The sequence below is a fragment of the Equus caballus genome, chromosome 7 (assembly GCF_041296265.1).
Source record: "Equus caballus isolate H_3958 breed thoroughbred chromosome 7, TB-T2T, whole genome shotgun sequence".
Classification (NCBI taxonomy): Eukaryota; Metazoa; Chordata; class Mammalia; order Perissodactyla; family Equidae; genus Equus; species Equus caballus.
Window position 1 is genome coordinate 71,956,835 of NC_091690.1, and position 27,553 is coordinate 71,984,387.

The 27,553-nt window shown below is 35.4% G+C and overlaps 1 protein-coding gene across 2 annotated transcripts in view; it reads left to right on the forward strand.

Annotated features, from left to right (window-relative positions):
• PGM2L1 (phosphoglucomutase 2 like 1) overlaps positions 1-27,553 on the forward strand; it is a 65,850-nt gene that overhangs the window by 3,218 nt on the left and 35,079 nt on the right. For both annotated transcript variants that reach the window (XM_001498196.5, XM_005612044.4), the window contains exon 2: positions 25,618-25,785. In XM_001498196.5, the coding sequence (XP_001498246.1) occupies positions 25,618-25,785 (168 nt within the window). The remainder of the gene's footprint in view (positions 1-25,617; positions 25,786-27,553) is intronic.

Here is a 27,553-nt window from a genome sequence, read left to right on the forward strand (position 1 = left end):
AAAAAAGTGTTGCTTGTGCTGAACTTTCAAAATTAGTTAGAATTTAGACTTGCCAACATTGAGAGGAAGACTATTTCAAGCAGAGATAGAAACTTTAATGTGTGTACTTAGAACATTTGTTTCTGCTATAGCTTAGAGAAATTGTTGGAAAGACATGTATAGACCAGGTCATAGAAGGGCTTTAGCTTGTCTTTAGTGGCCTAGAATAAGGTGTGTGTTAAATGTTAACAAGAAAATAGTGCAACAAGACAGGGTGTTTATTGGGGTTGTCCAGGATACCCCATGTAGTTTCTGTGGAGTGGCATTCTCTTGGCAAATTTACCATAGTCCAGGATCTGACCCTCTGGTTCCTTTGCCTTCAGAGGAATTTGTTAGTCTATCTTGTCTCAGGATGGACTCACCCTACTCAAGGTCATAGAAGCTGGTGGCAGAATTCAGGATGCTATTTTATTAATTTAGGTACAGATGTAATATAAGGGGATTTGTCTCTAGTCAGGGCATTTTCTAGATGAACCCTAAGGTGGGGTCAGAGAATCAGAAGATTTTTAGTGATCACAAAATCAAATCACAGGGAGTCAGATATATGGCATAAATGTTTAACAGCATCAGCCTGTAATAAGTAAATGCATCCATCTCCATGATGGGACTATCCTACCACTGGAACCCAGGAAGTCCGTGGATCAAGATGTTCCTCCTCCAGGCCATGCACCAATGACTCTTCTACAGTGCTCTCTCCCTTCTGTGCTCTAGGGCTGACCAAGGTTCCCACTTCCTTTCTAGTTCTTCCTTTCAGTGCTTTTGTGCATTCTATCAAATTACAGGCAAGTCTTGCTGGCCTAGAAGCCAGGTTCTCTTTAACGTGACAACTATGTCCTGTATCTGATCTACTGTAAATGTTAACTTTTTGAAAGCAGTGTTATATTCAAGATATAAAGCACTGGCCAAAATTTGGGTGTGCGAATGTGTGGTTGGGGAGTAAGACGGGACACAGGGCAGAGCTGCTCAGCTAGCTTGTAGCAGCAGCAGCTCTATATTGACCAATAATGTAGAGGCAGGAATTGGCCATGGCGCTTTGACATCTAGTGAGTAGAGCACTCTTGTCTCAGAATGTAGGTCTATGTTGAGAAAGAATAAAGTGTAAAGTTAAAGATAGCTTAAGTTAGGGTTATGAAATGCCATAAAATAGAAATAAAAGACTTCAGTCTAATTCAGTGATTTTCAGACATCTAGCAGTGCAAGTTTTTCAAGCAAAATATAGCCCAGATTAAAAAAAGTGGTGAACAGATTCTCTTTGAAGTCATCATTGTGTGATGGAAAATATACCTATGAAGCACCTGTACCACAGTGGTGTAATCACATTTTATTGTATAGAGATCCAAAGAAGTTGTGGAAATTATCCATTTGTGGTACAGCCTGAACCAGAACTTGGATCTGCTACCTAGTTCAGTCCAATTTTTACAGTACTAGGCTATATTACATTTTTCTAATACTTTACTTAATTTGGTACTTAATCAATGAAGAGAACAGAATACATATGACTTTTGTAATTTTGGGAAATGTTAATACTTATTCCTTGAATTTGTGTAGTGTTTCAAACTTTATAAAATGGTCTAAGTCTCATTTGATATTCACAGAAACCCTGCATGGTAGACAGGCAAGGTGATCGTTATCTCCATTTTTACAAGTAGAGAAACTTGGGCTCAGAAAAGGAAAATGACTTGCTCAAGGACATATGGCTTTTAAGTGGTAGGGTTGGGACTAGAATCTAGGTCATCTGACTTTTACTCTAATTTTATTATCACTGTACTAGACTCTATAACCTGAATATTTAGTAAATGTTAGTAACTTGTAAACCAAGTTTCAGGGACCTCACTGAAACCATATTATTGGCTCTTGTAAAAGCTGGAGTAGGATGTAACATTCTGCAGAATAAATTGTCATGGAATTTTTTTAAAGAGCTGAATATGCTGCTCAACAGCTGCTTTGTTCTCCTTGGCAACAATATTTCTCTAAGAAATTTAGTACATATAAATGAGAGTTCGGATTTATGTCCCTTTTTAGAAATAAAATTCATTTTTTTCTTTTTATTTCCAAATTTCTTAAATTTTTCCCTGTTTCCATCATTTTATTTTCAATTTATTTCAAAGAAATACATGCTTATGATAAAAATATAGTACAGAAAGGGATTATAATGGAAAGCAACGTTCCGTTCTAGGCAGAGTTCCTGATTGCCTCTTCTTATCCTTGATTTGCTCCTTAGAAGCCCCTTTTTTTTTTTTAAAAAAAGATTGGCGCCTGAGCTAACATCTGTTGCCAGTCTTCTTTTTTTTTCCTTCTTCTCCCCAAAGCCCCCCAGTACATAGTTGTATATTCTAGTTGTAGGTGCTTCTGGCTCTGCTATGTGGGACGCCGCCTCAGCATGGCATGATGAGTGTTTGCCATGTTGGCGCCCAGGAGCGAAACTGGCAAACCCCCGGGGCTGCTGAAGCGGAGCACACACTTAACCATTGGGCCATGGGACCAGGCCCTAGAAGCCATTTTTAACTGTTTATTTTTAATTGTTCTTGCGGTTACTATCAAAAGACTAAATAATATGGTAGTACCACTATTCCTTGGTTTATTTTAAAGCTTTAGCTGTTATCTGTCAAATTCATGCTATGAAAAATGAAGCGCACTCGCATTATTTATTCTCCACCCCTCCTAAAGTTCATTATGCTATTAGTTTTAGTTATTCTTTTGAAAGTTTAAATAATGTAATTGCTAACAAAGTCTGAGGACAAGTAGTCCAGCTCACAAACAGAGCTTCCAATTGGCCATTCTATTTAAGGGGAGACTGGCAGGAAACATACCTGTATACACAAAAACAGAGAAAACCCATAGCGGCTTCCCAGAAAAATTTATGGGTATCAATGACTAACCGAGGATCAAGTTAGATAAAGAAAGCAAGCAGCATGAAAAATAAGAAAAACAAAGTCATGGGCCAAGAAAAAAACTGAGGTAAATCAGGGAACATAAGATCTTAAAATTTTTAAATTAAATTTAAGAAGATAATTATCCCATCAAATAAGGAAAGAAGCTATGAAAAAGGAACAGGAAATAAGAATGAGCTCTTGGAAATTAAGAAAATTAGTTACTTAAAAGCTAATTATTTAAAAATTACAGCATCCCTCCCACCACCTGCCAAATGCAATAGAAAATACAAAAGTTAAAGTTGAGGAAACCTACAACAAAAGGAAATAAGAAATATGAAGGGAGTTGACATGGAGGAACTACCCCCGGAGTCAAGTGTAAAGAAATCCCAGATGACAGCAGTACACCAGATCCACATTGGGCTTCAAGAAATGTCTTTTGAAAAACAAAGTAACATCTATGCCATAAATAATGAAAAGCTAGAAGATGTTAATGATATGGTGAAGATGGCATGTTATTTCTGGCAACAACAATGTCAAAAAAAGGAAAGCACTTATCTGTGAATGGAAGAGAGGAAGGGAGGGGAGGATGGAGGGAAGGAAGGAAGGAAGGAAGACCTGAATAAGCAAGTTATGGTCCAAAAGTGAAGCAAATTAAAATAGGGCATGATTTTGAACAATTAATTGGTGGAGCTTAAGTTAAAAATCCTTTTGATCTTAACACCTTCAGAAGACACAAGGTGGGCCAGAAGAGAAGGAGATTTTATCTGAGCCCGCTACGGAGGTCTACAGTGAACTATATTTAGGTCTTAACCAACTGCTTACATTATTTTCAATTTTAAAAATGAACCTGAAGACAAAAGACAAGATCTGAGTTTTTTTATTGTGGTAAAAAACATATAACTAAAATTTACTATCTTAACCATTTTTAAGTGTAAAGTTCCATAGTGTTAAATATATTCAAATTGTTGTAAAACAGATCTCCAGAACTTTTTGATCTTGCAAATCTGAAACATTGTACCCATTAAATAAGTCCCCTTTCCCCGCTCCCCTAAGCCCCTGATAACCACCACTGTATTTTCTGTTTCTATGAATTTCACTACTTTAGATACCTCATATAAGTGGAATCATACAGTGTTTGTCTTTTTGTGACTGGCTTATTTCACTTAGCATAATGTCCTCAAAGTTCAATGTGTTGTATCATGTGACAGGATTTTCTTCTGTAAGTCTGAATAATAGTGTATATACCACGTTTTGTTTATCCCTTCATCCATCAATGGACATTTGGATTGCATCCACTTCTTGGCTGTTTGGAATACTGCTGCTATGAACATGGGTGTGCAAATATCTCTTCCAAACCTTGCTTTCAGTTGTTTTGGCTAAATACCCAGAAGTGGGATTGCTGGAACAAAATGTAGACGTTATCAGCACAATTTGGGTTTTGGCTTATTGTGCTTTGTTTCATGCCACTTTCTGTCTTTCAGAAATTTGTTGAAATCTCATCCACTCCTCAGTACCTGCTGATCCCTTCCCCAGTTCTTTTTGCATAAGTTTAGTCTTTTTTATCCCTTTGTTGTCATTTTAATAAATCCTCAGGAGGAAGAGGAGACAAGTACTTGAGTCTTTCATCTTGAAACTGGAAGCAATCAAGATGTCTTTCAATAGGTGAATGGATAAACTGTGGTATGTTCATACAATGGAATATTATTCGGTGATTTAAAAAAAATGATCTATCAAGCCACAAAATGAAATGAACTATCAAGCCACAAAAATATGAAGAAACCTTAAATGCCTACTGCTTAGTGAAAGTAGCCCTTATGAAAGAGCTGCATACCATATAATTCCAACTGTATGTCCTTCTGAAAAAGGCAGAACTACAGAGACAGTAAAAAGATCAGTGGTTCATGGGAGAGGTGGGAGGTAATGGAGTACAAGGGATTTTTCGGGGAGTGAAGCTGTTCTGTGTGATCCCATAATGGCAGATATATGGCGTTATGTATTTGTCAAAACCCGTAGAAGTGTACAGCCCAAAGAGTCAACCCTAATGTAAACTATGGACTTTAGTTCATAATACTGTATCAATATTGGATCAGTTATGACAAATGTACACACTAATACAAGATGTTCCTTCCGAGAGGGCAGTTTATTGGAACTCCCTGTACTATTGTTCAGTTTTCCGTAAACCTAAAACTGGTTTAAAAAATAAAGTCTATGAATTTATTTTTTAAAAAATGTATATAAGAGAGGGGATCCGTATTTGAAAGTGCTTCCTTTTTTTCCCACCTTAAATTTTCAAAATAGGGTAGACAGGCTACTTCCGCTTTTTCTTTGGAGGTCTTCTTTACCCTATTTTTTCTTTCATAAAGGACTGTTGCTTAGTTCCTTTAAGTTTTCTACAAGGCCATTAGAAAGCCTATATCTTTGATCTAGAATTATTTTTCCCATCCCTTCCTTTCTTCCAATTTAAAGAATCAGAGAGATCCTGGAGAACCTAATGAAAAGGAATTTATCTACATTTGGTTCTTCCAGGTTTTACTTGTAAGATACATTGAAGTAACCAAAGAATGTAAATATTTTATTCCGCCAGCTCAGATTTTCATGGTCCCTCCCTGGATGATCTAAATTAGATTTCTTTCATCTGTCCTGGTGGAGAGAGAGCATGATTTGCTTCTTTAATTGTTTTTACCTATTTCATATGTCCTGTTTTTTAGAAATATTTTTCCCCAAATAAAAGGTTGATTAGTAGTTTAGTGCAGAGTTTACGGAGGGAGTGCTTTTTCATCATTCAATTGCTCTCTGCATTATTGTTGATTAGTACTGAGGCTGGTGCCCTCTGGTGTTGAGAGCTAATGAAGAACATGATTAATGCTGGTAGAAAGAAAGATCCCAATCCTGCAAGGGCTCTTTTACACCAGATAATTTAATGAGCGGTGTATCTTACCAAACAAAACTATGAAAACAGTCATAATTAATGCCAGAAAGAGTGTGCAAATTATAATGGAAATGAAAAATACTATGCTTCTCAGATACAAAGGCGTTTAGGCATTCAGCTAACTAGAACTTACTGTTAGGAAATCTCTTCAATGTAAGTAGTGGTTTTATTTTGTGGTTTCTGCTTCATTTTCTCTCTGAAATATTTCTTTATTTATGCAAGTAAAACTTAGAAAAAACCTAAATGCTTGCCAATAGGGGAAAGGATAAATAAACTGGAACACTGCAGCAGTTGAAAAGAATAGCATAGATCTAAATGCATTGAGGAGTGAAATAAGAAAGTTATACAGCAGTATGTACATTTTGATACCATATAAATAAAATAAAAAGAGATAAAGCAAAATTACATTTCTGTAAGTATGTAGATACAGGTAAAAGTCTGGAAGGATGCATCACAAAAACAGTACTGGCTCCCCCAAAGGAGAGTCTGGGAATGAGGATAATAGTCAAAGGAGTCTGTAGCTTTATCTGTATCATTAGTATTTTTGAAACAAGGAGAATGTATTGATGTAGTTTGTAATGAATAATTAAAAATAAAATTTAAAATATAATCGAAGAACAATTAAGTGGTCAACTGTCTGACACTGGTTTTTAAGTACAACAGGAGTTCAAAGTCAGGGAGACTTTATGTAAGAAGTACAACTTGAACTGGGGCTTGGAGGATAAGTAGGATAGGAATAGATGATGGATATGGGGGCAGAACACTTAAGGTGGGAGAAATAGAATAATAAAATGCAAGGAGAAACTGATCAGGCAAATAAAACTGAACAGGAGGCATGCAAGAACAATGAAGAGGTTTTTGAAAAAAAAATTTTTATTGAGTTTATGATAGTTTACAACCTTTTGAAATTTCAGTTGTACATTATTGTTTGTCAGGCGTGTTGTAGGTACACCACTTCACCCTTTGTGCCCACCCCCCACCCCCCTTTGCCCTGGTAGCCACTAATCTGTTCTCTTTGTCTACATGTTTAACTTCCACGTATGAGTGGAGTCATACAGAGATTGGTCCTTCTCTATCTGGCTTATTTCACTTAACATAATTCCCTCAGGGTCCATCCATGTTGTTGTGAATGGGACGATTTTATTCATTTTTATGGCTGAGTAGTATTCCATTGTGTATATATATACCATATCTTCTTTATCCAGTCATCAGTTGATGGGCACGTAGGTTGCTTCCATGTTTTGGCTGTTGTAAATAATGCTGCAATGAACATAGGGGTACATGGGACTTTTGGAATTGCTGACTTCAAGCTCTTTGGATAAATACCCAGTAGTGGGATGGCTGGGTCATATGGTATTTCTGTTTTTAATTTTTTGAAAAATCTCCATACTGTTTTCCATAGCGGCTGCACCAGTTTGCATTCCCACCAGCAGTGTGTGAGGGTTCCTTTTTCTCCACAACCTCTCCAACACTTGTTACTTTTTGTTTTGGTTATTTTTGCCATTCTAATGGGTGTAAGGTGATATCTTAGTGTAGTTTTGATTTGTATTTCCCAGATGATCAGTGATGATGAACATCTTTTCATGTGCCTACTGGCCATCTGTATATCGTCTTTGGAGAAATGTCTGTTCATGTCTCCTGCCTGTTTTTTGATCGGGTTTGATTTTTTGTTGTTGAGTTGTGTGAGTTCTTTATATGTTATGGAAATTAACCCTTTGTCGGATATATGACTTGCAAATATTTTTTCCCAATTAGTGGGTTGTCTTTTTGTTTCAATACTGTTTTCCCTTACCTTGAAGAAGCTCTTTAGTCTGATGAAGTCCCATTTATTTATTCTTTCTATTGTTTCCCTTGTCTGAGAAGACATGGTGTCTGAAAAGATCCTTTTAATACTGGTGTCATAGAGTGTACTGCCTACGTTTTCCTCTAGAAGCCTCATGGTTTCAGGTCTCACCTTTAGGTCTTTGATCCATTTTGAGTTTATTTTTGTGAATGGTGAAAAAGAATGGTCAATTTTCATTCTTTTACGTGTGGCTTTCCAGTTTTCCCAGCACCATTTGTTGAAAAGACTTTCTCTTCTCCATTCTGTGCGCATAGCTCCTTTGTCGAAGATTAGCTGTCCATAGATGTGTGGTTTTATTTCTGGGCTTTCAATTTTGTTCCATTGATCTGTGCACCTGTTTTTGTACCAGTACCATGCTGTTTCGATTATTGTAGCTTTGTAGTATGTTTTGAAGTTAGGGATTGTGATGCCACCAGCTTTGTTCTTTTTTCTCAGGATTGCTTTGGCAATTCGGGGTCTTTTATTGCCCCATATGAATTTTAGGATTCTTTGTTCTATTTCTGTAAAGAATGTCATTGGGATTCTGGTTGGGATTGCATTGGATCTGTAGATTGCTTTAGGTAGTATGGACACTTTAACTAGGTTTATTCTTCCAATCCGTGTGCATGGAATGTCTTTCCCTCTCTTTATGTCGTCATCAATTTCTTTCAGGAAAGCCTTGTAGTTTTCGTTTTATAGGTATTTCACTTTCGTAGTTAAATTCACCCCAAGGTATTTTATTCTTTTTGTTGCGATTGTGAATGGTATTGCATTCTTGATTTCTTTTTCTGTTAGTTCGTTATTAGAGTATAGAAGTGCTACTGATTTATGTAAGTTGATTTTATACCCAGCAACTTTGCTGTAGTTGTTGATTATTTCTAAAAGTTTTCCAATGGATTCTTTGGGGTTTTCTATATATAAGATCATGTCGTCTGCAAACAGCGAGAGTTTCACTTCTTCCCTCCCTATTTGGATTCCTTTTATTCCTCTCTCTTGCCTAATTGCTCTGGCCAAAACCTCCAGTACTGTGTTAAATAAGAGTGGTGATAGGGGGCATCCTTGTCTCATTCCTGTTCTCAGGGGTATGGCGCTCAGTTTTTGCCCATTGAGTAATAATGTTGGCTGTGGGTTTGTCATATATGGCCTTTATTGTGTTGAGGTAATTTCCTTCTATCCCCATTTTGTTCAGAGTTTTTATCATAAATGGCTGTTGGATCTTGTCAGATGCTTTCTCTGCATCTATTGAGATGATCATGTGGTTTTTATTCCTCAGTTTGTTGATGTGGTATATCACGTTGATTGATTTGCGGATGTTGAACCATCCCTGTGTCCCTGGTATGAATCCCACCTGATCATGATGTGTGATCCTTTTGATGTATTGCTGAATTCGGGTTGCCAAAATTTTGTTGAGAATTTTTGCATCTATGTTCATCAGCGATATTGGCCTGTAGTTCTTTTTCGTGCTGTCCTTGTCAGGCTTTGGTATCAGAGTGATGTTGGCCTTGTAGAATGTATTAGGAAGTGTTCCATCTTCCCTAATTTTTTGGAATAGCTCGAAAAGTATACGTATTAAATCCTCTCTGCAAGTTTGGTAGAATTCCCCAGGAAAGCCATCTGGTCCTGGGCTTTTATTCTTTGGGATGTTTTTGATTGCTGTTTCAATCTCTTTCCTTGTGATTGGTCTGTTCACACTGTCTGCTTCTTCTTGACTTAGCTTTGGGAGATTGTAAGAGTCTAAGAATTTATCCATTTCCTCTAGGTTATCCATTTTGTTGGCATATAGTTTTTCATAGTATTCTCCTATAATCTGTTGTATTTCTGTGGAGTCTGTTGTTATTTCTCCTCTTTCATTTCTGATTTTGTTTATTTGAGCTTTCTCTCTTTTTTTTCTTTGTATGTCTGGCTAAGGGGTTGTCAATTTTATTTATCTTCTCAAAGATCCAGCTCCTTGTTTCATTGATCCTTTCTACTGCCTTTTTTGTTTCAGTAGCATTTATTTCTGCTCTGATTTTTGTTTCTCTTTCTGCTGACTTTGGGCTTTGTTTGTTGTTCTTTCTCTAATTCAGTTAGGTGTAATTTGAGATTGCTTATTTGGGAGTTTTCTTGTTTGTTAAGGTGTGCCTGTATTGAGATGAATTTCCCTCCTAATACAGCTTTTGCTGTATCCCATATGAGTTGGTATGGCATGTTATCGTTTTCATTTGTCTCCACATCATTGGACAGATCATCCAGACAGAAAATCAACAAAGAAACAGTGGAAATAAATGAAAAGCTAAAACAGTTGGACTTAATAGACATATATAGAACACTCCATCCCAAAACAGCAGAATACACATTCTTCTGAAGTGCGCACAGAACATTCTCAAGGGTAGACCATATGTTGGGAAACAAGGCAAGCCTCTATAAAGTTTAAAAATTGAAATAATAACAAGCATCTTGTCCGATCATAATGCTGTAAAGCTAGAAATTAATTACAAGTAAAAAGCTGAGAAAGGGTCAAAGATGTGGAGACTAAACAATATGCTATTGAACAAGCAATGGATCATTGAAGAAATTAATGAAGAGGTTTTTTTTTGAAGAATAGCCTGTGTGTTGGACTGCTCTGGCAGTTAAGAATAGATGAAAGAAAGCTGGTGTTTATTGAGTGATCATACGCCAGGCCTGGTACTAGATGCTTTCATGTAAAAAGTCTCTTTTACTCCTCCCAAGGATTGTTTGACACAGTTATTCCCATTTTTTAACCTATACACAAACTCAGGCTCACTGAAATAGAGAGAGTATTTGAATCCCAAAAGGTTTTGAACTCCTCTGCCCTTTGGGATCTGATCCCACCCTTCCTCACCTTTATATCTGATGTAGACAGAATTGGACTCTGTTGTTGGTTCTTGGATGATTGGTCTGGCTGCAGTGTGTAGTTAGGATGAGAAGGATTGGAGTTGTGGAGGGCAGCCTGGAGACTCTTCTGGTAATGTGGATATCAAAGCTTTACATTAGGATACTCATAGAGCCTTCTAAGAAAATTAAGAGGTAATGAGATTTATTGGTCAGCCCTGGTCAACAAAATGAGACTTATTAACAAATTGATTTCTCTCCCCTCTTTAAAAACACAGAGAATGGTAAACAGTTCCCATTTTGTTAAATCATAACATTTTGCTAAATTTGAATCAGATCTCCTTTTTAAAGAAATTACAAATTCAGTTTAAATTCCCACATCCAGTTCCAGATCCCATTCTCCTCCCTTCTTCCTTTCCCCAAAGGAACCAAGGCATATCTAGGAATGCTAGGGTTTTGTCTAAATTTCCTGTTTGGTTAAAAAATAGTTTTGCTTTTCGTTTAATCGAATAAAGATAACCCTGAAATTTAAACAACTCCTTTAAAAAAAAATCACTTAGTCAAAACTATTTTAATGCCTGAAAACACTCAAATCAAATTCAAAATATTACGTTTATTTTGTATATATATTTTTAGTATATAACTTTTGAAAATGCGGATGTTATTAACTTACCCCGAAATAGTACGCTATAAGATTTTTTAGAAGCTGTAGCTCCTTAACAAAATGAAAGTCAGCAACAAAATAACATATCAAATACAGTCTAATGTGTTCTCTAAGTAAAAATGTCATACTTTACAAGGGTAGTAAGTTCCACTTATGGTTTCTTTAAAATTAGATTCATGCTTATGCAGAAAAAATGACTTAAACATCCTGTCTCCCAGATATCAAGGAACTTTTACATAATTATAGAGAAAAACTTAAAAATAAGAGAGTTGGTATTATACTGCAGTTCAACTCATACCAACATGAATTTATTTTTGTAATTTGCATGTCTTTTTAAAACTGCTTTATAAAGCAACTGAGAAGTCAAGCATCTTTCAAGTATTGTATTTTTAACATTAAATTATATTTTCCAAATGTTTTATAAAGGGAAATGAAAAAACTCTCCAATATAGTTTATCATTAATTCGTACTTTATAAGGTAAAACACTATGCAAATGGATTTATCTGTTTCCTCCAATGTCAGTTTTAGACAGAGCTTTTCTGTTTATGTACTTTTTTTTAAAGTCAGACTTGTTGAGGTGTATTTACATTTACATAATTGACAGTAAGTTTCATTCTTTTAAGTGTTCAGTTTAATGAGTTTTGACAAGTGTAAGTAAGCAGTTACATAACCAACACCACACTTGAGATATAATAGAGCATTTCTATCACTGCAGAAAATTCCCTCATGCCCTTTTGTAGTGAATAGCATCATTCCAGCCCTTGGCAGCCACTGATTTAATTTATGTCCTGTAGTAGTTGTTGTTTTTAATTGAGATATAATTCACATAACGTAAAATTATAAAATTCACCATTTTAAAGTGTATAATTCACTGGATTTTAGTATATTGAAATGTTGTGCAATCATCACCAGTATCCAAAACGCTTTAATCACCCCGAAAAGAATCCCCATACCCATTAGTAGTCACTCCCCATTCCTCCCTACCCACAGCTCCTGACCACCACTAATCTGCTTTCTGTCTCTATGGATTTGCCTGCCTATTCTAGACTTTTCAGATAAATGGAACCATATAATATGTGGCCTTTTGTGTCCTTCTTCTTTCACTTAGTGTGATTTCAAGGTTAATCCATGTTGTGGCATGAATCTATACTTGTTACAGCTTATTAGCTATTTATTTTCTTTAATGAAATGTCTATTTAAATCTTTTGCTCATTTTTTAATTGGGTTGTTCTTTTATCGTTGACTTGTAATAGTTCTTCATTATTCTGACAGTTTGCCTTACAGAAATCATACAGTATGTAGAACTTTGGGGTCTAGCTTCCTTTACTTAACATAATGCTTGTGAGATTTATCCATTTTGTTTTCTGTATTGGTAGTTTATTTCTTTTTATTGCTGACTAGTATTCCATTGTATGGATATAGAACAATTGGTTTATTCATTCACCAGTTGATGGACACCAAGTTTCAACTATTATGAATAAATCTGCCATTAAAACTCATGCACAGATCATTGTGTAAACATGTTTCATTTCTCTTGGGTAGACACATAGGAGAGGATTGACTGTTCAAAATTTAGTGAGAAATTTTGAAATTATTGGGTGTTGAATTTTTGTCAAGTGCTTTTTCTGCATCTGCTGAGATGATCATGTTTTTGTTTTAGTTTTAATTAAGACTTTATTTCTTTAGAGCATTTCTAGGTTCACAGCACAATTGAGGGGAAGATGCAGAGATTTCCTGTGTCCTCCCTACCCCCATTCATGCATAGCCTTCCCCATTATCAACATTCCCCACCAGAGTGGTACTGGTACTGAACCTTCACTGATACACATTAATCACCCAAAGTCCATAGTTTCCATTATGGTTTACTCTTAGTGTTGTACATCCTCTGGGTTTGGACAAGCGTATAATGACATGTATCCACAATTATATTCTCATGCAAAATAGTTTCACTGACCTAAAAATCCTCTGTGCTCCTCCTATTCATCCTTCTCTCCTCTTCCACCCTGGCAACCACTGATCTTTTCAGTCTCCACAGTTTCGTCTTGTCCAGAATGTCATATAGTTGGAATCACAGAGTATGTAGCCTTTTCAGATTGGTTTCTTTCATTTAGTAACGTGCACTTAAGATTCTTCCATATCTTTTCATGGCTTGATAGCTCATTTCCTTTTAAAAGGTGTTAAATAATATTCCATTGTCTGGATGTACCTTAGCATTTTAAAAAATTTTACATTGTGATATGATGGGTTATGTTGATTTTTGAAGGTTGATCCAACTTATATTCCTCAGATAAATACGACTTGGTCGTGATGTATTATTCTTTTTATATATTTTGTTAAGAATTTTTAATAAATCTGTTAGATTTTTGTAGTAGGATTATGCTGGCCTTATAATGAGTTGAAGTGTTCCCTGCTTTATTTTCTGAAAGAGTTTTTGTATGATTGATATTATTTCTTCTTTAAATATTTGATTGAATTTGCCACCCAAACAATGTGGACCTGAAGTTTTCTTCATGAAAAGCTTTTTGAGAACAAATAAAATTTCATTAATAGATATAGGACTTTTTGGATTTCGTTTCAGTTTTGGAAAATTAACTTCATAATCTGTTTAGAGTTAATATTGTACCACATCTTGTGAATTCTTGCAACAGTGTTGGCCCATTTTTATCATCACTACCACCTCCATCCTTTATCATTTGTATCACTTCTATAATACAGTGTTATAATTTTTGCTTTAATCACTCGTATGCATTTTAAAGAAAAAAGTCTTTTTATGTTTATCCAGATATCTACCATATTCACTTCTCTTCTTTCTTTACCAAAATTTCAAATTTCCAAATGCTATTACTTCCCTTCAACCTGAAGAATTTCCTTTAGCGTTTATTGTAATACATGTCCACTCTCAATGAATTCTTAGTTTTCTTTACACATATGTTAGATCTCTTGGTACTGTCTTACAGGTCTCTAAGGCTCTATTAAATTTGTTTTTTAATCTTTTTCTCTCTGTAGTTCAGATTGGATCATTTCTATTATCTGTCTTCTGGTTCATGAACCCTTTCCTCTTTCATCTCCATTCTGCTATTAAGACCGTTCAGTGACTTTTTAATCTCAGGTATTGTATTTTTCAGTTCTCAAATTTCCACTTGGATCTTTTTTATGGTTTCTGTTTCTTTTCTGAGATGTCTCATCTTTTCCTCCATTGAAAGCATATTTTCCTTTAAGTCACTGATAATAGTTGCATTAAAATCCTTGTCTGCTAATTCTAACATCTGAATATCTTGGAGTTGGTCACCACTGTATTATCTTCACTCTTGAAAATGGGTCACATTTTTCTGGTTCTTCATTTGGTAATTATGGATTGCATTATGGACACTGTGAATGTTATATTGTGGAGACCCTGGAATCTGTTATTCCTCAGGAGAATTTTACTTTTTTGTTTGTTCTGGCAGGTAATTAACTTGATTGAATTCAGACTGCAAACTCTGTTTCTTGGGAGGCTGCTCAAATCTCAATATGTTCTTTTATCCGTAGCTGGAATGTGTCCCACACATACATAGAACAGGAGTTAGCCAGAGATTTGGGCCGAGTTTACACACAGAATGTGGGGTTCTCCCTCTCTAACTCTCTCCTTTCTGGACAAAGTCTCCGGTGGCTATGATTGCCCTGAGGTCTGTGCTCTGGTTCTTCAGCAGGCCAAGGACCAAGGGATTTTTGTTGGTGTTTTAGTGCATGGCTTTTCCTACTACCTGCCCTTAAATTAAAAGCCATAAAAATGGGAAACTCACCCCATGCTGGCCCCTTCTCCCAAGTGTTAACCCCCTTTTAGAATCAAGCCTGCATTTATTCATTCTCTAGTACCTTCAGGTCTTTGTGGATTTTGGTTGTATTTCTTTTTCTGTGTGTTTTGTCTAGAGTTTATAGTTGTTATCTGTGGGAATGTCAGGTATGGTTGGCGTTTACTTGGCTGTACAGGAGATGGTACATGATATTCTTTATGCCATTTAAAATTATTTCTTTTTCTTTTTGCTGATATAGAGAAACACACTTGGCTTTTGTATATTAACCTTATATCCAGCAATCCTACTATATTCTAATTAATTCTAGAAAGTATTTACTCTTTTGGATTTTTTTATGTACTCAATAATTTCATCGGCAAATTATGTGTTTTGTTTCTTCTTTTTCAATTTTTGAATCAGGTATGTACCTTTAAATTTTTTGATAGCTATTCCCAAATTGCCCTCCAGAGAGGATGTATCAATTTATTCTTCTATCAGCAATGTATGAAAGTGCCTGCTTTCCCAAATTCTTAACTTCACAGTGTAGTATCAAATATCTTTCTTTGCCAGTGTGAAAGATGAAAACTATATTTTATTTTAGTTTTAATTTCCATTTTTCTTATAAATGAGGCTGAATATATTTTCATATATTTAAAGGACATCTGCGTTTTCTTTTTTATGAACTGTCTTCATATCTTTTGCCCATTTTTCTGTTGAGTCATTGGTCTTTTCTCTTTTTTATTTAATGTTAAAGAGATAAGTCTTTGGTTAATTTATTACAAATATTTATTCTCAGTTTGTCTTTTGGATTTGTTTATGTAATTTTTATCCTGCAGAACATAATTACAATTTTCTTGACAACATGGTACTTGGTAGATATATCATACTTAACCATTTCCAGTTTTGATTGTGTTTTTGATTTTTTTCAGTTTTATTGAGAAATAATTGACGTTAACATATAAGTTTAAGGTGATGGTTTGATTTACATGTATTGTGAAATGATTACGGCAATAGATTTGGTTAACATCTGTCGTCTCATGTAGATAACAATAAAATGTTTCTGATTTTTTAAAACTGTTTTAAATAATGCTGAGAGCATCATTTTGCATATAGTTGTTTTTCCTTTTTGGATTATTTCTGTAGAATATGTAAAGATGACAAATACATGAGATGGAGATATTTAATTTCTGAGAAATGCAGTCAAACCATAATTGTAGCATGATTTCAGAAGAAGATGAAAATTGGGCCTTATCAAAAAAGAAAAAAACATACTATTGTTTCCTTTGTTGGTAGTTTTCAGGCTGATGGGCAAGGTTCTCCTGATTGGTAGTATTTTTACCCTTCTAAAATACATATTAAACATCAGGCCATGAATCTTTGTCTAGTACAAATTAAATTAAGTATAGAATTATGGAATCTCAGTTGACAGGGACCTAGATATCATCTTGTTTAAGCTGCCACTCAGAATAAAAATATGTCTGTACTATCTCTAATAGGTAACTTCAGTATCTGTCCCTGGTATAGGGAAGTCTTGTCTTACTTGGGAATTAGATTCTAAAGACGATAAATAATGAAAAGCTCGTAAAGTAAAAAATTACCCTTGGAAACCCTTAAATTGCCCATGAACTACAGGATGCATGATTTGAAGTATCTAACCTAATACAGTGATATATAGTATATAATGTGCATAGTAATTCACCATTTATAATGGAGCACATTCACAAAATACAATTTTTAGTACTGCTGTGGAAGGTAGAGCTAAGTACATACAGTTGGATATGTGTAAGTTAAGTGTATATACAACTGTACTATGTAGTGCAGTATTGGATAGTAGACCGACTTCGAGTTCTCCTAATGACAGATAAGGTAATGTGGACAATTTTCCTCTAACAGCTAGAAAAGATAGACAAAATATAGATTTAAAAACCTGTTTGAAGGCGTTGAAGGCTCAACAAGTTAGTCAAGAATTTCTAGTTCAAGAGCTGAAAGGAGATAGAAATTCCAGGCCACAATCCTGAAGACAGGAATTCAGATAGCTGAGGTTAGCATTTAGGGCCACTTTTGCCCTGAGTGCATTTGTTGGTCCAGGATAGGCAGCCAAGTGGTTTAGCAGTCTTTTTGTTAGCTGTGCTGGGATAGAGGAACAAAAATTGGAATTTAGGGCCTGCCACAGGTGGGGACCCTGAAAACACTTCCACTTTGGCTTGGGACGCCAAAGGGCTGCCCTGTGACTACTGATGAACTCTTAAGTAAACATGCCTCACACAGCTCTGAGTCATTTGGAGCCTGAAAAGGGTTAAAGTGAACCTGGATTACTGGTGTCTTCAGGTGCCTAGGAAAAGCAAAAACAGTCTTCCCTGGAGGGAGGTACCCTCATCCCAGGTTTCAGATTTTTATGTCTACTAACAGTGTTTCAAATATAATATTCAGTACAGAGTCAAAGATAACCAGACACACAAGGAAACAAGTCAACATGAACAAGACCCTGAAGAAGCAACAGATGATGAAACTGACCTGCAGGGGCTCCTTATACTGCAGTTATCAAACGCAGACTTTAAAATAACTGTGCTTGCCAAGTCCGAGAAGATAGAAGATTAAAAATTGGGCAAAGGCAACCCACCAGTTGGGAAAAAATATTTATAAGTCTTATATCTGACAAAGGGTTAAGCTCTATACTATATAACGAACTCACACAACTCAACAACAAAAAAATCAAACAACCCTATCAAAAAATGGGCAGGGGACATGAACAGACATTTTTCCAAAGAAGATATACGGATGGCCAATAGACACATGAAAAGATGCTCATCATCACTAATCATCAGGGAAATGCAAATCAAAACTACACTAAGATATTACCTTACCCGTTAGAATGGCAAAAATAACCAAAACAAAAAGTGACAAATGCTGGAGAGGTTGTGGAGAAAAAGGAACCCTCATACACTGCTGGTGGGAATGCAAACTAGTGCAGCCGCTATGGAAAAGAGTATGGAGATTCCTCAAAAAATTAAAATTATGAGAGCAGAGACAGTGTCTTTTGTGCCTAGCACATAGTATGTGCTTAATAAATAGATATTTTTAATTAATTCAACAAACATTTGTTGAGAGCCTACTGAGTCCCAGGCTCTGTTCTCAGTATTGAAGATATAGTAATATTTAAAGTAATATTTTTGAGGTTTGCATGAAGTGTATATTTGTGACTTAATTTAGCCTGAAAGAAACGCATGAAATTATTTGTCCATAGGCCTTTATCTTAGAAAATATATCCACTTAGGGGCCGGCTCCGTGGCTGAGTGATTAAGTTCCCACGCTCCGCTGCGGTGGCCCGGGGTTCAGATCCTGGGCACGGACATGGCACTGCTTGTCAGGCCACGTTGAGGCGGCATCCCACATCCCACAACTAGAAGGACCTGCAACTAAGGTATACAACTGTGTACGGGGGGGTTTGGGGAGATAAAGCAGGAAAAAAAAAAAAGATTGGCAACAGTTGTTAGCTCAGGTGCCAATCTTAAAAAAAAAAAAATATATATATATATATATATATATATATATCCACTTAAATAGGAAATTCATTTCAATTGGGAGTTCTTATGTTTGATTGCATAACTTAAATGTATGCTAATATTTTCTTTCTCTAATATTTGCTTTTCCTGAAAGAATATGGCTATTTTGTCACTGTTACTGATGCGTAATCATTGAATATATGCTAAGCATCTTCTGTGTACAAGGTATGGGTTAGGTACTGTGAAGGAGGCAAAGTGTTTAAAAAATAGGCTCTGCTATCAACTGAAGGTACTCCCATTATGGGAGTAATTGATTACTGTTTTTAAGGGAATTCCCACTGTTGTCTGTTAACTTTTTTCGAATACTTGTTTTTGAGTGACATTGCACTTGGGGAATATAGGAAAAATATAGAATACCAAGAATATATAGTTATTTCTCTCAAAATGTTTGCAAAATACGGACTTTGATGAATGTTGGTGTAATCTATGAATGGCAAGAAGAATGCTTGGATAGGCAGGAGAAGGAGGAATGATAGGGGATGGAATTCAGTGTGTAGAAAAAGCATTAGATTGGGAGTCAGAAGGGCCCGGCCTTATTTCACAGTGGGGCACAGACTTTATCTACTGTATTAGTTAGGGTACACTCTGAGCTACTGAGGCAAAGACTATAAAATATAGTGGCTTAAAGCAGAGAGAAGATAATTTCTCTCATAACATTCAGAAGTCAGTAGCAGTCCAGGGCTGGTGGGGTGGCCATGCTATCCTCAATATGTGACTTGCACTATTGATCCAAAATGGCTGCTCCACTATCACATCACTCAGCCATGAGAGGAGAGATGACTCAGGAGAGTGTACGCTTAATCCTTTTCAGGGCAAGATCTGAAAGTGGAACATATCATTTCTGTTTTCATGCCATTGGCGAGAACTTAGTTACATGGTCTCACCTAGCTGTAAGGTAGACTGAGATATAGCCCCTAGCTGGGCTGCCATGAATGTACCCGACTAAAACTCTATGACTAAAGGAGAGAGAAATATTAGGAGACAACTAGCAATTGTGTGCTGTTCCACATCTGGGGTCCTCAGATTACTGAGTTACTGTCAGCTTTTTAAAATACCTTGTGAAACTTAGAAATATGTGTCTGTTTATAATCCAATAAAAATAGTGGTTTTTTTGCTTTTGATTGGAATTAGGAGTGTGTATGTGGTAGCAGTCAAGATATAGTCAGTTTTTAGCAATTGGCAATTATCCTTGATTTTTGAAAAGTTTTTGAAAGCAAATTGATGTATTTTATTGGGTAAAAACAATTCCAAGTTTGAGGTTCATTGGAGAAAAAATTAAATAGAAAGTGATGAGGGTGTTGAGCTCTTGACTAGATTCCAAAGTGAGTCTTGGGTCTAACAATCAAAATGTTAGAGTTTGAAGGGATCTTTTCTTTTCTTTTTTTTAATGCATATAAAGAAACTAGAAACTAGAATGGGATCTTTTCAGATTAAATTCAGATTGTACTGATAAGCCTCAGAGAGAAATGACCTGTCCAAAGGCTCAGAGTTTATTTAATAGAAAAGACTGGGTAAAGAGCTCTAGTCCTCTAAGTGTTAGTCTGTAAAGAAACTGACAACATTGTGGAAAGAGTAAGCCCACCCAGGATACTTCATAAGCCCTGAAAATACAACCGTGGAGAGTGAAGCAATTTCATGCAACCTACCACATTATGAGAAGTTTTGAGGTGTATGTGAGTATCCTCTCTGAATACTAACTGTATTAAACAGTGCAGATTAACTGTGGTAACAAATACTGCAAAATTTCAGTGGCCCACAAATGAAAGTCTATTGCTTACATTACAGTCCAATGCTGATCTGTGAGGGGGGAGGCAGAGGGGGAATTTTGCTCCATGCAATCTCTTATTCTGTCTTGTTGCTACATACTTGTCTAAGTCCCTGGCTGGATGGGCAAAGAGAGGATTATGGGGGCAGAAAAGGGGTTAATGGACCAGGCCTGGAAATGGCACACATCTTTTCTACTCAGATCCATTGACCAGAAGTCTGTCATGTGATCTCATCTAGCTCTAAGGGATGCTGTGTGCCCAGGAGGAAGAGTAGAACATTATTCCTATTTTTTTGCAGGTGAGAATACTAGAGTGAAATTACCTGTTCGAAGTCATAAAGGTAGTAATAGTTTCTACTAACTGGAGTCCTTTCATTTAGTATATTTAGTTGCTCACGTGATCTGTTACTGATAAAACCTGTAAAGCTTGAAAAGATAACCTCAAAAATCTTCACACTCTAATTAGAATCTAAAGTCCAGGAGGAGGTCAAGTAACTTGTTTGGGATTATCTGGCTAAGCAATTGCAGACTCAAGATCAGGGCCAAGCCTTCTAAATTCATAGGTTAGTGGTCTTTCCATTATGCTGCAGTCACTGTGGAGCTAGTTGACCAACAATTGGGTCCTTCATTTGTCAAAAAAAGTACAATGTGTCAGCATATCTGTAGAAAAACAAACATTTGAAGTGTTTTAGTTTGACTACCTTATATGGGAAATATTTTTTATTTAAAACTTAATATTGAGACAAGCATGTAGTATATTACTGAACAGTAAAATTCAACTCAGTGTATGTGCTCTGTTAGAAAAAAGTCCGTAAGTTAAAAGACTATGTCTACATAATCTTAAATTTTGAAATAAAATAATTAACATTTTTAGCTTTCACACTAATCTTCGCATATGCAGTATTATACTTAAATGACAACAGTATATTATATTTGAAAGCTTATTTTCTGTTTTCCTGGGTATGATTTTTATATTCATTAAGTGGTGATTATTCAAATATTATTAAGCCAATTATTAAGCAAATCTCATTTTATATGACAAGTATAGTCATTCAAGTTTTTTATCTAAGCCAACTTAATTTATGCTAGTTTCTTTTATTCTATTATTTATGCTAATTTTTTAAAGAAGGAGATATTAAATTTAGAATTACACAAAGCTCCTTTAAATGGGAAAAAAATATTGGTTTAGCAACAGTGTATTTTGGACTCAATGAGAAAGTATCTGGTTTGGAAAACATGTTCTGCTTCAGGACTCAAGACTTGGCTGCTCAAGCTGGCTGACCCTCAGAAGTAAATGTCAGTTGCATTCAGCCTTCAGATTTTCAGACTGCAGTTTCCTATTTTAACTTCTGTTTAGAAATAAACTTAAATTTTTTTTTCTCTGTAGTTATATAAAACTGGAATTTGTTATATAGACACCAGTTACCATCAGTAATATTTTAAAATGTCATTTACAGTTTTGCAATTTTGGATATATTTGAGTTACTGAAAAGTCAATTTTGTATGTTTGCCTCCTTTTTAGATGTATAACAATATTAGGATTTGGGGTTGTTAATATATATTATGTTCTTTTAGATCTGTTCAAATCTTTTAAACAATGCAATTCATAGTTTAGATTGTTTTAAGTTAGGTTTAGTACTAGAATGTTAATAGAATAGATTCAAGTTGTATAAGAATTATACAAATATTAGATTCATGAAAGTAGTAGGACAAAATTTACAAATGAATTCCTCATTGACAAACTTGATTTGTTTTATGTAATGATTAATTACTTTTTCTACTACTTTTATACACATTTATATTTATTACACATAAATAATACAGAAGCCCCCGAGTTATGAACAGAATAGGTTCAGAAAAACTTGGACGAATCCAAAATGATCCTTCATAAGTGAATGCTAATACTTTCATTTGATGTCAGGCACAGTTGGCTGCTTTGGATCTGGCGTGTAGCTTTCTTCACATCTATGAAAGTTTTTAAGTTAAGTTTATTAGAAGGGGCTCTTCTGTATATTTAAAGTGTTGGGTTTTTTTTTTCTTTTTGTAAATCAATTCTTTCATGTTTTCTTTGAATTTGGGCCTATGGACCTACAGTATGGAAAAAATAAAACTCCACGCAGTATTATGTAAGAAGACACTTTGTTTTCTTCATTTCAGCTGTATAAAGTTGCAGCAATCCATAGGATTAGAACCTAAAGGAAAATTTTTAGTATACAGGTAAAACTTGAAAATAATGCATGGCTTTAATTCTGTATTCTTTAGCTTACTGATTTCATACTAAACAATCAGCTTTATCCCTGATGAAGGATAGAAAATGCTAGTAGTCACTAAAATCTCTTTGAACTTTCTGCAGGATTACTTTTTTGGAGTACTAAAATGATTAGGATTCTAAAATATGCTAGTCAGAGCAAATTTAGTTCAGATTGAATGCATTTACTTTCTCAGTAGTTAATTTTCATTTTATATAGTAGAACAGTAAGTATATTTCCAAAAAGTATGTAAATCAGATAATTTTCGTACTGACTTACATTGTGATTTTAGAGTTGCTTTTTTACAATTGGCATCAGTTGAACAATTTTTTTTTTTTTCTGATTAGGCTTCTTCTACCCTCAAGTTATGAATGAAGCGTAAATAAGAGAGCACATTTAGAAAGCAAACAATATTTTGTATTTGAGAAAGCTCAAATGTATGTTTTATAGAGTCAGATCTTATTAATAGCTTTCTGTGGGTGGGGAGAAAGAGAGCACTTTGTGAGATAAAAACTATTCATGTAGACGCACAGCTAGTGGTTTTTCTCGGCCATCATGGATACCTAACCAGTGTTCACCATAAAACAAGTAATACATACATAAAATATCCAAACAGTACCAAGGCTGTACAATAAAAAGAAGTCACTTTTCTACCTCAGACCTGGCCCCTGATTTCCCCATCAGAGGTAATCCCTATTTTTAGTCTCTTCTATTTGCTTGGAGTATTTCTGGAATGATAAGTATACACATACCTCTTTTATGCAAATTAAAACACTTTATATACTCTTCTACTTTCATTTTCATTTAATATATCTGAGTTCTATGTGGAAGAAGTACTTAAAAAATAGTTTGTAGGGCTGGCCCAGTAGTGTAGTGGTTAAGTTCACGTGCTCCACTTTGGCAGCCCAGGTTCACCCATTCGAATCCCAGTCACAGACCTACACACTGCTTGTCAAGCCATGCTGTGGCAGGCGTCCCACATATAGAGTAGAGGAAGATGGACATGGATGTTAGCTCAGGGCCAATCTTTCTCAGCAAGAAGAGAAGGATTGGTGGCAGATGTTAGCTCAGAGCTAATCGTCCTCAAAATAATAATAATAATAATAATTTGTAGCTCTTTAGAACCTTCATATATTATAGTTTATAAAAATCATAGTTATATGAAGATTTTTTTTTTTAAGATTGGCACCTGAGTTAACATCTGTTGCCAGTCTTCTTTTTTTTTTCTTCTTCTTCTTCTTCTCCCCAAAGCCCCCCAGTACATAGTTGTGTATTCTAGTTGTAGTTCCTTCTATTGTGCTATGTGGGACACTGCCTCAGTGTGGCTTGATGAGCAGTGCCATGTCTGCACCCAGGATCCAAACCAGCGAAACCCTGGGCTGCCAAAGCAGAGCATGCGAACTTAACCACTTGGCCACGCGGCCAGCCCTGTATTTGAAGATTTTTAACAACAAAACACAAACGTAATTTCATCATCTGAGTGGAAACTATGTGATAATCACAGCTACAGAGGTAGCTTTTTGGTTATATTTTTAAAGTTTGTAACATCAACATCTAGTTTAATGTCTAGCTATGAAATAGTGGAGAAATCTGAGTTTAAAGTAGATTTCAAATGCTTGTCACCATAATCGCTTAGCTCTTTTTACCGTAGAAATCTACTTATGTCTGATGCATCGTGATTCTTTATCCATTTTTAGTTTTCTCTAATATACAGGCTCTTTCAGAGCCAGGAATTAGGTTAGTACTGGATGTAATGTTTATAACAGCAAATGGAATTTTTAGGCACTACTCTAATAGCTGTGCAGTTAAAGGAAGTATACTCAGTAAACCAATAGCATTCGTGTCTGGTGAATCATCTTTATATTTATATACAAAAGGAATTGTTTTTGCTGTGTAGGTGAAGTTAGTTTTTATTAGAAACCTTATTAACCTGCCTTACATAATGCTTTTGTTTGTAGTGAGAAGGTGTAGACTTTAGAGCCAGACCAACCTGGATTCAAATCCTGTCTAGACTCCAGTATTAGCTCAGTGTTACTAGACTCTCTCTCTAAATCTTAATTTCTTCATCAATACAATGGTAATAATACTACCAGTAAGATGCTGCAATGACTGTTCTTGTATGAATAAATCTCTTTGTTCGTGTGAAAGTATTGCTGTGGACAGAGAGATGTACGGGCCAAAAGGCATGTGGCAGTTTAAATTTTGAACTTTGCCTTGGCTTATTATTCTGAATATTTATTATTGTACGTGTAGGCTATAGATGTCGAAGATCTAAGCAGATATTATGGACTAAATCCATACTAACCTGAAAGAAGTATGGTTCACCTTATTATCTTAATATTTTACTCTTTCTCCTAAAAAAAATGCTGGAAAATTACATTTAAGTTGTATGCTTATTATGATTGCATTTCTGTTTGAAACTTGCTACTTTTTTGTGAAGCACTATTTTCAGTGATAGACATCCTTGAAATTTATGAAAATGAAGAATGTGCTAATGAAATCCAGAATCCTAAAATATTGTTGTTTGTATGTCTTGCCTCATGTGCCGTGTTTGGACTGAATTTTCATTCTCATTCTTAACTAAGTCCACATTTAACACGTTAGACATTTTTAGGGTCAACTTTTACTATAGATAAATTGAATGTGACTTTAAAGAGCAATAAGGCTTATCTGGTCATTTTGAATTACAGAGGTTTAGGTAGGTAGTTGGTAGGCATGTTTTGATGGCATTCATCCGATAGCTTCTATATTTCTTTTAAAACTTAATATAGACTCTAATTTAATTGATGTTGGTTTTGACTAAGAGGTTTATTTTGGATCCGAAGCTCTTATCAATTTGTTAAAAAAAATTCTTGACTGTGTTACAAAAAATACTACGACAACTAGAGATAATGTAAACCATCCTCAATAGGGCCTGGCCCTTCTGGGGGTTCAGTAAGTGGCAAGTATTGTTTTATAGACATACTGATATTACTAAGTAGCACCGTGGAATTTATAGTGAATGTAGAACCTTGTGTGATGCATAGTACTTATTGGCTCCTCAAGAGGACTTCCTATTTGGACTCTGCTTATGATCCTGATTAAGTTTTAATACTTCTTTCTTATAGAATCCCAAGACAAAAGAGCAAATTGAAAATCTGATACGGAATGGGATGAACAAGGAGCTGCGAGATCGTCTTTGTTGCCGAATGACTTTCGGGACTGCAGGCCTTCGTTCTGCAATGGGGGCAGGATTTTGCTATATTAATGACCTTACAGTAATACAGTCAACACAGGTAAGTTTTATAAAGCATTATGTGTGCAGTTTTTATCACTCTATTTTTTTGCTTTATAAATTAGGTAGTACCTTTCTTAAAAAACAAAAAACCTTAATATCCAGGTACGTATTCTCTTGTATGTAAAAAATGTAGAATAAATTCTGATGTTTGGCCTTGCCCCAGATTTATATTAGAAGTCGTTTATGTATCTTCAAGGTCACAGATTCTGATTGAGTTATTTTGGTTGCCATTGTCAACTTTATGAGAATGTTACTTTGCATTTGAAACCAGGAAATGGATATTGACATTTCCGGTTAATACAAAGAAACAAATTTAGATAGAAAGATGATGATTACCCATTTTGGCATATGGCCATTGGTAAAGGTTAATCAGAGTATTTGGAAAATTTAGTTGAAAATATTTCCCTTTAACATAGTTTTCCGTTTCCATTTGAGAGTTAAGATAATGCGTAATATGATACAATTTGCTTTATTTCTCTTCAGTTTTATACAACTTACTCTAGAAATAAATTACTTCTCTTTCCAGTGAATCATCCTCACTGCTTCAAGAAACTGCACTTTCCTTGAAGGCCAAAATGCATTGAGCATATACTAAAAATAGTTCTAGACTAGAGATATATTCCATAGACTTAACTCTAATTGATACTGCCAAACAGTAAATCATCTTTAGCCTTGTTCTGAGGGAATTCTCTAAAGCCAAGCACTAATACAGGGATAGAGGAGAAAGGATGACAGGATGACTGAATGGGTGGGGTATATGCCACCTTCCCCATCCCCGTCCCCTTTCTGTTCCTCATCCAGAGATGCTTCAGTTCAGTTTTTCCTATATACTGGGTTTCCTCAGAAGCTTTCATTTTAAATGAGGATTCCTTGGCTTTACAAAAAGGGGTGGAGAGGTGTTCGAAAATCAATTTCTATAGAAGTGCACATTTTTACAGGAATTGAGATTGCATTGTGTAAAGTAGAAAAGCTGGATAGAATCTGATTCTTAAACTCTGGCCCTTTTCAGAGTCTAGAGATAGGGGGATAAGATGGATTTTCATACCAGAGGATAATATGAGGTTTTAGGATAGTATCATCAATTAGAAATAAATAAGTTGGTGAAACTGGCCAATTTGGGCTATATTAAGTGATGTGTGAACATACATGTGAACATACATGCATGCACGTGCGCGCACACGTACAATCAGTGATAGGGAGTAGGTTGGGAAGAATAATTATACTTGAGAGAGCTATGGAAGAAGGGTCCAGAAGTCGGTGAGGCTTCATTTGGTGCTGCCACATAGTTATTTAGTGTGCCTGCTGTATAGTAGGTCTTCAATAATCAGTATAACTTAGTTTTAGCTGAATGAGTGGCCTTGGACAAGTCATTAAATGGAGCTTCAATCTTATTCTGCCTTCTGTTTTTTTTTGAAGAGATGTTGAAAGACAGAGACAAAAATAGAAACGGTATCTGCATTTCTTTCTTTTCAGGATTATTGTAAGGATTAAACGTGGCAACATTTGTCAAAGTAGTTTTGAAGGATTGTAACAATATGAAGTGTTATTTTTAGAGATGAAAACATTTATTAAATTAGCAAATCACTCGTAAGATAGTTTTAGCTTATCATTGTGATGTTTTCAATGTTAAATGCTTCATTTAATGTTTTTTCTCACCCTTCAACTGCAAGTTTTCCTAGTTTATGAGATTTTTCTTTCTGTGAGATTTTAAAACTAAGGAATTACGAATGGGATCAGCCATCTTAAGAAATGTTCTAATGAGGGTT